The following is an 11851-nucleotide window of genomic DNA, read 5'->3' on the forward strand; positions in this document are numbered from 1 at the left end:
ACAAAGAACAGTGAATACACTAATCCTTTAATTAAATACACAATTGTACCTAATTTAATGATTTAATTTAAATCAGCAAGTTATTCCTAAAACTCCATGCTGATGATGATCAAGATAAGAGTCTTTGATTTGCACCTTCTAATGATGTCCCATATCATCAAAATTGCATTGCATGGGTGTGGTGCATGAATAGGGATTAAGATTACATTTTTAATCCTCTGAAAGAAGGATGATATAATGTTTTCCATAGCATCTGTTATGGGTTTAAACCTCTAAAAATAATTAAGGGTTGCTGATCCTGTTGACAACACACACTGTTTAAAAGGTTCCTTTCTCCTGCTGGAAGTGCTGGAAAGAGTAATCTAGGTTTTTATCGAGTATCAAACCAGACTGAGTTTCCTAATCTTGATGGGGATTATTTTTTCTCGATAAGTTAAAGGATTTTTGCAGATGCAAGATACAACATTACACAACAGACCTTCAACAGAGACGATGCACTCTGAATGCCTGCTCTAAGAAAGAACATGCTACAGTGTAGCCTTTGTGCTACATGCAGAGACACAAGGGTGTGTGTTTAATGATGGGTGAAATAGCTGTATTTATGATAGCAATGCAGGCTTGGTCTACCCTGTATTTTGATACCCATCATTTCTGATCAAATTCATTTCTGTAGTTTCACTTTTTCAGGCTTCAGCCTGTATTTATTTGGAAATTATATATACTCTTTGTGCTAGCCTCTTATTTCCATCAATAATTTGCTTGTTTGTTTACACCGCTTTTGACTCAAGTGAAATTAGGCTTGTTTTGAACTGGATTGCCTCTTAGTGAAGGGCAAAAACCCTTTCCTGTGAAGTTTCCTCTTTCAGGTGGTCAGTCAGTTTGTATTTTAGACAGACAGTGGTTGATATACGTATAACTCCAATTCAAGCCAAAATTCTTTTAGGGCACTTTACAGAGAAAGTAGACAAGTTTGATTTTATTGTCATTATATAGACTTATTTTTAATTTGCTTTTACTTTTTACTTTAATTTACTTTTTCTACAGTCCAGTTCCGCTCAAATATAATTCTGTCTAGTAGGATTTTGAATCAATTATATGTACATTACAATCTGAGTCAATTTATTCCAATTTAGTACCTTTCAACTCAGTCCAATTAGAAACCAATTTGACACAGTCAGTTTTAGTAAAATAATACAAAGAGTCATTTAAAAAATTTGAAACATTAGATTAATACATCCCTGGATTACATTAATTTAAACGTCTTGTGCATGACCACAACAGGGACTGAATTAATGCGAACTGTAGTTATTATTATACTGGACAGTACACCTGATGTGAATATGCTATTCTCTATTTCCTGTTTTCACATGACTAAAACAAGTTAAAGCTCATTTCCACTGTTATCCCAATTTGCTTTTAAACTTTCCACAGAAAAACACACATAGCCAAAAACTCAAACCTTTATGATGTGAGGCAACAATGACAACCACCGCATCATCATACCATCCCAAAAATAATAATTGTCGGTGAAAGTTTATTTAATATTTCACTTCTTGACCATCTTTGTGTGGGTTTCAAATCATTCTGATTCCATTGTGCTTCAGAAATGTAATCTCTAAACCCACAGCCATTTGTCAGCTTACATCAGTACATTCAGCAGGAGATTATCGGTGCAAAAATTATACCAAGCCTAGACTATGCCAATAGCACTTCAAAAAAAAAGCTTTTAAAATTCTTTATGCCTTTTGTCCAGTTGCTAGAGGAATAAATGTAACATCGTCCTCAAACTCACATTCCTGCAGAATAGCCTCATTTTGCTTCTCTTGAATTGCCTCCTATTCATTACAGCGAGTCACATCAGAGCAGCTAGCCCAAAAATGCAAATTTACATCCAATTTCATGGACCTGAAAGCACTCAAAATAGCCCGTACCCTGCCATGGCTAAGCACGTGGAGGTGTAGAGCTGTGATAGGCTTGATAAGGGGATCCATGCAGTGTTGAACAGCTTGGCTTGTCAGGCATTGTTGGCTTTTAGTGTGTCTAGCTCATTAACGTCCTGCGATACACCAAAGGAATATTGATAGAGACAGTTTTACTCTCACCGTGAGTTGAGCGACTCTGATCATTTTTAATGTGTGAGCTGAAATTTAAGTAGTAAAATTGGATGCTGTATGTTTTGACACTACCTGCTGATATTAATAAAAAACAAACTAACAATTGTGTTCAAATGGTGTTATTTTTTATTTTTGTTCTTTTTTTTCTTACAATAAAGTCAAAGTAATTTAAGTGATTGAGTAAAAAGAGAACTATTGCTGGTACTGGCTTTGGCTGTTTTGTTCAATAGCCTGGGAATGAGTTGGACAAAAATAAAAACCCAAAACAGAGAGTGACCAGTAGTGGTGATTACAATTATATTACATGTTTCAGTTACACTCATGTATGCTGATAATTTGGCACATCTAAGGCAAAAGAAAGAATTGTCAAATGTGAGGAGCACCACAAACTGTCATAAAACTAAAAGGCACTTGTTTAAGTGGGATTTTCCAGCAGAAATATGTCTGTTTTGACTTTATTTTACAAGACAAGTAAAGAAACTTGTAGATGTTTATTTGACTGTGTTGGTTTTTCTCATTACAAACTGAACATAGCTGGCAGCTAATGCAGATGCTGCTTTGTATACAATAAGAGACAGCAGGTTTTGACAGCTGTGTTCTTGCCCTTGTTTCAAACAATACTTACATTTGTGAAAAAATGTGTGTTCAGATAATCTATTGTATTTAAAAGACACAAAAGCTACAGGTTGTCAGTACAGTTGTTAACAAAATTGTCTTTTTTTCCCTGATTTTCACGTTTGGCTACCGATACATTTTTTGTACGTCTTGTTCTACTGAACAATGGCAGATGAGATTTATATGCATTGTTGAAGTTTTATGAACCTCAGGTGTTCTAAAAGGATTATATCTGTATCCAAGTTGGATTTAGACAAATCGATGATTTTAACATAATGCTGCAGAAATAACACAATTTGTAAGACATTTTTGTGTGAGGAATATTGAGGATAATAAAGGGAAACTTTGAAACCTAATATTCAGTGGGCAAAAATTCATAACCAGAGGCTCTCCAAATCTCACTTCTCTAAGCGTTAGATCAGCCATAAAATTATGACCACCCACCTAATAATAAATAGTTATTTCCTTTTGCCACCAAAAACAACCGTGAAAAATCATGTAAAGAACATCAGAGGTCTCCGTAAATGTCTCATGCAGGGATGCAAGACATCACTTTTTAGGGCTGTGATTAGAATGCAAAACTGGTTAGGTGGCAGGCAAGTGTCAAGTTAACATTTTTGTGAATTTTAGGAATTTCCAAACGAAGCATGACATTATAGCAAAATGAGCACATTACTTGTCAGATAACATTATATTCTAGTTGACTGGTGTACAATACGTTCATCTTTACTCAACCTTAAAATAAACTTTAAGATTAGGAAGCAGCCTATTAGATTTCAATGAGCAAATTCTCTTTTGACACAATAACATTTTTACTATGTTAATGTCACATGGCTTATTCTAGGAATACACTATTGACATTGTTGTTCAACACATTTCAGGAACAGAAGCAGAAACCGCAACAGTTTAAAGATGACTGGAGCGTTCATTTAAGGGGACAAATGTAACTGCATTTAAAGAATTGTGTAGTTTGTTTTTTACTGGTCAGTGTTTGTATTGGATAAGAAGCACTAACAACAAATTTGACTGTTTCATTATTTTAGCAGCATAGCTCTTCATGTTACTGTCTATTATAATTAAGTTGTTTATGCAGTTGATCAGCACTTTGCAATAAACCATTTTTAAAACTATACCATTCTTCCTAATGGCTTTTTTTTTGCTCTTTTTATTTTGGCAGTTTAAAATAAAACAAGATAACAAGATAATGACTAAAAGTCCAAACCTATGACCGAAACATTGCTGACACCTGGGAATTTATGTGCAAGTTCCAGTCCAACTCATTATAATCTTTGAGGGTTAAGCCAAGCCAGACAGACCGTGGGGAGGAGAGAAGGTAGTTTGAACTCACTGCTGGTGACGATAATCCTCACACCATCAGACGCATTGGCTGACTCATCAGTGGAGGTCTGCACAGTCACTGCCCAATGGTTGAGGCCCCTGAAAAGCACTAATCACAGTCAATTTTGAAGAAATTATGATAATGAGGAAAACGGTATAGGTGCAGAAAATTAATTAATAACAGAAAATTAGCTACAACTTGCTGTTTTTTTTTGTTGCCAATAAATTGTTTTATGGAAGCAGAAGTGCAAAAGGTGGAAATTTGTTATTCCTTTATTCATTTCATTAAAACAAAACAGATAATTTTGTATACAATATACAATAAAAAGAAAAATATTTTAAAAAAATGAGAAAAAATATATATATATATATATATACATATATGTATATCAAAATCACTAATGAAATGAAATGAAAGGCAGCAGAGAGAAGAAAAAATATCTTATATCTGCCCCTTTTTCCCAATAATAAGTTCATAACAAAAAGATCTATGTTATTAACAAAACAAAAGACAGGAACATCTGATACCACTAGAACAACAATTTATACCTGCCTGATATGTGCTCAGGTTTTGCATTTGCACCTATTAGATGAGTACCAGTACAGAGTTTGGTGGTGTTGTGCATATTTGCAGAAAAAAATAACAGTAGCAACACATTATGCAATAGTGTTGTGTAAAAGAAATGCATTACAAGTTATTTGAAAGCTGATATACATTCCTTTTTGTTTTTATGTTGCTTCCAAAGAAGAAAAAAGTTTCAGACTAACCTAGCAGCTTCAACACATCTGAGGGGCTCAGTGGATGGCCTGCTATTCTAAAAGTGAGCCTAATTGTGTTAAATCTTTTCAGTGAGGTTTTATGCAAACAGACTCAGCCATTAATTTAGTATTAGCCACTGAATCATCCACACAATCTGTCTGTACAGCTAGAATGAAAAGAAAATAATGATCTACAAATTAATTTCTGAAATCATACAATTTTTTTTATTAAATAAAAAGGGGAAAAAATCTTTCATTTGTGGTAATAGTTTTTTTTTTTTTTTTTTTTTGCTGGAGGCAATTTCTGATTGCTCACGAGGTCTGCAAAGATCATATGCTGTATTTATTATGCAGAGGCTCATCCTGCTGTGCTTGAACAAAGAAGGTGTCAGATTTGCCTTCTTTCTCCCCGTTTTCAAGTGAGTCTTGATTATGTCATTTTTATGTCAACCACATATTTGGCTGCACTGTCCGCAGTATCTCCAGGAACCACCGTAGGCGAAGTGTTCAACGATTGCCGTCTCTGCTTTCTCTCAGCAGGTTGTCAACAAGTAATCGGTTTCCATACAAATGATGTTTCAGTCTTTGTCATTTAATTGTTGCTGCTCTTTGTGCAGCGGATCACACAGAAAGCGATAACAATACGCTGTTTCAATTAAATTTGCTCATGTGTGACTTATGCTTGAAAAATTGCTTTCTGCTCAATTCAGAAACGTTATGACTTTACAACACTATCTCCATTTATGCAAACACATTGTGAGGATTTGGGGACAAACGCACAAATATTTTGCATTTTATTGCTGTCTTAGCTTTTATTTAACTTGGTTTAAGATGACTGAGCATCCACTGATGTAACGCTTACCACAATTCCTTTTTAATTTGGCGTTCTCATTTTTTCTTTTTGTGGTTATTGTGTAATCATCTCATTTGCTTCTACTTAAGAATGGCGTAAGGGAATTGTTTTAAAGCTTCAGTTTTATGCCCAACAGACTTGGAGAATTTCAAGACCCAAAGAAGAAGTCCCGTGAGGGTTCGTGAAGGTCAAGGAGTGGTCCTACTGTGTGGTCCACCCCCTCACTCTGGAGGTAAGCTTCTCTGTTCAGAAGCTTTGTTTTATGTGATTTGATGCTTAGAGGTGTGTATATTGTGGATGAAGCTGCATTTCAGTATCGGTGAAGAGAGACTCATGAATGTCAACCTAGTGCAGCCATCGTTTCTCACATTTCTCATTTGACTTTTTTATCTGGACAAAATAGAAGTCATGTTTGTGCTCAAACCTCTTGGCTTGCTTGTCTGTATTGTTGAAGTCAGTGGAGTGAGTCATTTTTTACTGTGGGACACTCTTGCCTGTCAGCCTGGTTTTCAGTGGGAGTGAGGAAAATCTTTGGCGTGCAGACTGGCAAAGATATCTTTGGCTGGAGACCTGCCTGGTTGAGTATTAGAGCTTCTCTCTGAAGGTGTATTTTTTGCCTTTTATTATCCCTTTGCGTCTATGATGGTATAGTTAGCATCTAGGGCTATTGACACCTAATCACTGGTCTTAAGATGGGCTTTTGCCAGCAATGCTGAAGGTCATTATTAACTGATGGACAATCAGGAGTATACGTTTAAATAATTTAAAATAAATATACTTCATTACATCAAATTTGGATTGGGTCAGTCTATTTTTAATGCAATTGTGTACCACTGGCTTTTAAGATTAGCAGCAGACCTTTGTCTATTGTTGATTTTAGTGCTGCATTCGACATGATCAGCTTCAACCTGATTGAATTGAATTAAATTAAATGGGAATTGAATGAATTAGTTTGCTTTTAATCTGATTTGTATTGGAATTGTATTTTATGTCTGCATAGCATTCTGAGATGACTGCCTATAAACCATAACTACAAATTTAATGTTAATTTAATTATTACAGAAATCCAGATTTTGCATTTGAAGGGTGTGTTCCCACCAGGAAAAACCTTTGAGCCACTTGTTTGGTCCAGAACAAATGGCAGACTTTTTTTTTTCCTTTGGTGTGGTTTGCATTCACTTTGTGCTTTTTGCAAGTGAACTATAATTTATAAACAAACCACACAGGTGACGCTCATTGCTCCCATTGGACAGAAATGACGGGGGCAGGACAGAGCACAGACCCAGAAATAAAGATGGTGCTGTAAATACAACTGACTATAAAGAACATCAAGAGCAGCTCATTCAGTGGCGATTTTGCAATGAAATGCTATAATTTTGGGACAGCATTGTCAAATGCGTGCCACATCCTAAAGGAGACAAGATGTTCCGCGTTCCCTGACCCACAATGGCTCATTTTTTGTAGCGCAGTGTTAGCGTTAACAACACTGAAGGGCTAATGTTGCTTACCCTAACAATGGTGGCTCATGAAGTCCAAAAAGGTGCACGTTTCCTGTAGCTGGTTTGGTTCGAAGACAGTCTGTATTTGCACCAGAAGCGAACAGAGACCACCTCAATAATGGGTCTCGGTCCGGTTGTTTGATCTACACCAGGGTTCGCATGAGTGTATTCACACCTGCATAAAAGGTTTGGACCAACTTGGGAAACGAACTCTTGTCCGTAAATGTTTCATCTGTACTCATGATATTTTTTACAACATGCAATCATTTTAATGCAATACTCTGAAAGTATGTCTTTGATGCAAACAAGCTTTTAATTGCAGCCTTTTCTTTCTAGATTGAAATGTATTTGTTTGCACAGATAAAACAGAATTTTATTTCCTCCTGAAGCTTGTGGCAAATTTGTGTACAGAATCCCCACGTTTTGAGTATCGAGTAAATTGTTGTAGCTCTTTGTTTGACATGTTTTTCTCCTCTGGACTCCAGTTTGTGCACAATGTTTGTTTCATTGCATTGCAACAGCTTGTCGGTGGTCTTATTTTAGAATGAATGTCTCAGCAAGGTTTGCCATTTTAATCAAAAACACTACTGTTTTTGTAAAGAGTTCTTTCTTTGCTATTTAAATTTATTTTCAATGCAATTCCACAAAACACATAAAATTACATTTCAAATGCCTAATGTCATTAAACTTTATTCATTCTTTTAACTGTACAAGTGCTGGTCATAAAATTAGAAAATCATGAAAAAGTAGATTTATTTCAGTAATTCCATTTAAAAAGTGAAACTTGTATATTATATTCATACATTACATACAAACTCATATATTTCAAATGTTTATTTTGTTTAATTTTGATGATTACAAATGACAACAAATGAAAATCTCAAATTCAGCATATCAGAAAATTAGAATCTTGTGAAAAGGTTCAAAATGGATGGCACCTGGTACCACACTCTAATCAGCTAATTAACTCAAACCACCTGCAAAGGCCTTTAAATGGTCTTTCAGTCTAGTTCTATAGGCTACACAATCATGGGGAAGACTGCTGACTTGACAGTTGTCCAAAAGACGACCATCGACACCTTGCACAAGGAGGGCAAGACACAAAAGGTCATCGCTAAAGAGGCTGGCTGTTCACAGAGCTCTGTGTCCAAGCACATTAATAGAGAGGCGAAGGGAAGGAAAAGATGTGGTCGAAAAAAATGTACAAGCAAGAGAGATAACCGCACCCTGGAGAGGATTGTGAAACAAAACCCATTCAAAAATGTGGGGGAGATTCACAAAGAGTGGACTGCAGCTGGAGTGAGTGCTTCAAGAACCACCACACACAGACGTATGAAAGACATGGGTTTCTGCTGTCGCATTCCTTGTGTCAAGCCACTCTTGAACCACAGACAGCGTCAGAAGCGTCTCGCCTGGGCTACAGAGAAACAGGACTGGACTGCTGGTGAGTGGTCCAAAGTCATGTTCTCTGATGAAAGTAAATTTTGCATTTCCTTTGGAAATCAAGGTCCCAGAGTCTGGAGGAAAAGAAGAGAGGCACTTCATCCACGTTGCTTGAAGTCCAGTGTAAAGTTTCCACAGTCAGTGATGGTTTGGGGTGCCATGTCATCTGCTGGTGTTGGTCCATTGTGTTTTCTTAGGTCCAGGGTCAACGCAGCCACATACCAGGAAGTTTTAGAGCACTTCATGCTTCCTGCTGCTGACCAACTTTTTGGAGATGCAGATTTCATTTTCCAACAGGACTTGGCACCTGCACACAGTGCCAAAGCTACCAGTACCTGGTTGAAGGACCATGGTATCCCTGTTCTTAATTGGCCAGCAAACTCTCCTGACCTTAACCCCATAGAAAATCTATGGGGTATTGTGAAGAAGAAGATGCAATACACCAGACCCAACAATTCAGAAGAGCTAAAAGCCACTATTAGAGCAACCTGGGCTATCATAACACCTGAGCAGTGCCACAGACTGATCGACTCCATGCCACGCCGTATTGCTGCAGTAATACAGGCCAAAGGAGCCCCAACTAAATACTGAGTGCTGTACATGCTCATACTTTTCATGTTCATACTTTTCAATTGGCCAACATTTCTATAAATCCTTTGTTTTTATTGGTCTTCAGTAATATTCTAATTTTCTGATATGCTGAATTTGAGATTTTCATTTGTTGTCATTTGTAATCATCAAAATTAAACGAAATAAACATTTGAAATATATGAGTTTGTATGTAATGTATGAATATAATATACAAGTTTCACTTTTTAAATGGAATTACTGAAATAAATCTACTTTTTCATGATATTCTAATTTTATGACCAGCACCTGTATGTTGAGAGTTAATAATTTGCATGTGCAAACAGAATTTTAACAGTATGTGGTAGAAATGTCTCGCACCCTCTGAGATTTTGTATTTTAATATTTGTAAAAGCTGCTTGCTGCAATGTACCGGTATCCTCTGCCAGCATACTCCAGTCAGCAAACAACAAAACAGCTGCCCCGTCAGGAGTGTTGGGCTTCTGTCTGTGTCACAAATCTCTTCAAAATTAACCTTTTTTTTCTGAAAACTCTCAACACAGCAAATAAACTAATGGTTTAGTCATCATTTACAAGAAAACTTAAAAAGGATTACTTTTGCAAATTGTTGCAGTGCGTTCCAGCATGTCTGCTGTCAAGGCAACCCTGCATTCACTTCTACTCTACAGTTTGCAAGAAAAAAAATCAATCCCTTTTTCTGAGCGGTATGACTAAAGAGCGCATGCACCTTAGACAGATTTATTAATTAATTTGTTTATTCATTTTTTCTGCAGCTGGAATGGAGTTAGTCAACCTTGACTGACTTCTTGGATAGATTACCAGTAATGAAGGAGATGTACAGTAAACAACTACTTAATTTACTTGGAAATGCATTGATGTTTCATGAGTCACCTATAGGTCACCTTTGAGTAATCACAAAGTTAATGTTGATTGCATGCATCGCGATTAAATATTGAAGCCAGTAAAGGCTACCAAGTTTAATATAAAGTTTTTATGTCAAACACGTTGGCTTTAAATTTTGTTGTGTAGATATGTACATTATAAACTATTTGAAAACCCGTGTAGCTGTTAGTTTATTGTTTGATTTGTTACATGATGTTAAATGACCCACTGAAGCAGCCTTATAAACATAAATTTACTGCAGAGATAGACCAATGAATCGGCCAACTGCAAACACACATGGGCATAATTACGTGATTGTCCACCTTTTAAGACAATCTTTATCAAATATATTGTTTTAAAAAGTCACAGGGGTTTACAAAACAGATTCAGAGGATGAAGCTAAATATTCTATATATTTCTTTTTTTTATAAAAAAAGGTACAAAGTCAAGAGACCTTTGTAGTTTAGACATATTTCCAGATATCAAGAAAAAAAATCAAGTGCATCTACTCAGCTTTGGAAAAGAATTATTGTTAAAAGACCTCATCTAAAGGGTAATTTATAATTAGATGAGTTCACCTGTAATTAAGGCAAACATTTAGTCTGACAAATCCTTTTGATCATCATTTAAATAAATTGTGCCTTCATGATTTATGTGAATCTTTCTTTAGTTTATCTCGCTCCTTATTGTGTGAGATTCCTGTGGTATGACTGCAGACTGTGTCATTATGGATGATTAAAAGCATAGTTTTATTATCGGATTTAGCTGATTAAATCAGCAGGGTTCTTTTGTTCTGGTTCTTTGTTGCCGCTCTCAAACAATAAGTGGCATTATACCATTTTCTTTAAATTAAAATTAATCAGTTATTTAAAGGACACTGGGAGCAAGTCTGGCCAGGCTTCATTAAGTCGTGAAAAGGCTGTCTCCACCACCAACAACAACCCAAAAAAAAAAAAAAACAGTTTGTCGTGTTCTTACCATACATGTGTGGATTTTCTCTGAGTACTCCAAGATTCCTCTTACAGATTAAAAACCTGTAAGTTAATTGATAATTAAATTGCCCTTATACGTTGGACTGAGAGTGTGTATGGTTGTGTGTCTCTTACAATCTGTTATGGTTGTACCCTGCCTGTGATGGCTGAAGGAAGGCACCAGCTGTCCCACAAACAGAAAAGGAAAAGTGGGTAAAGAAAACGGATAGATGTAAATAAATAAATCATTGTCCTAAGCGTGATATTCCTTCAAAGTTAATTTGAGTATGAACAATTTAAACGTAAATTCAATGCACACAATTACAAAGACACTTTTGTTACAGTAAGATTTACTGATTGCTGCCAACAGTTTCCTGGTTTAACCCATCAAGTTGACAGCCAGAACTCCCAAAGCGGGGAGTGATGCTGGTGTTTATCCTTTAACTTTAAAACTGACTGTGATGAAACAAAAGAACGCTTGGAAAATGCATTAAAATTCTAAAAAGCTCTAAAACTTCAGAAAAATATGTTTTTCCAGTGAATCTTCAGAACAAGTCATGAAATTTATCATTAATATGGGACATATTTTTTGGTAATGTGAAATACGGAGAATGACAAAATCCACTTTCTTTATCAGAGCTTTCAGTGCAACTGTCAACACTTTTTTAAAGAGGAGAATGGCGAGTAATTGATGTAGAGGTGCTTTATTTTCCTTTTTTGGTTAAATTTATTCAAGATGATTCAGTGTGTGTGTGTGTGTGTGTGTGTGTGTGTGTGTGTGTGTGTGTG

General features: G+C 36.0%; 1 protein-coding gene across 2 annotated transcripts in view; it reads left to right on the plus strand.

Moving 5' to 3' along the window:
* Window positions 1-11851, plus strand: part of cntn3a.1 (contactin 3a, tandem duplicate 1) — a 78545-nt gene that overhangs the window by 22114 nt on the left and 44580 nt on the right. For both annotated transcript variants that reach the window (XM_014015796.1, XM_014015797.1), the window contains exon 5: window positions 5816-5911. In XM_014015796.1, the coding sequence (XP_013871250.1) occupies window positions 5816-5911 (96 nt within the window). The remainder of the gene's footprint in view (window positions 1-5815; window positions 5912-11851) is intronic.

Source organism: Austrofundulus limnaeus, unplaced genomic scaffold (assembly GCF_001266775.1).
Source record: "Austrofundulus limnaeus strain Quisiro unplaced genomic scaffold, Austrofundulus_limnaeus-1.0 Scaffold134, whole genome shotgun sequence".
NCBI classification, from domain to species: domain Eukaryota; kingdom Metazoa; phylum Chordata; class Actinopteri; order Cyprinodontiformes; family Rivulidae; genus Austrofundulus; species Austrofundulus limnaeus.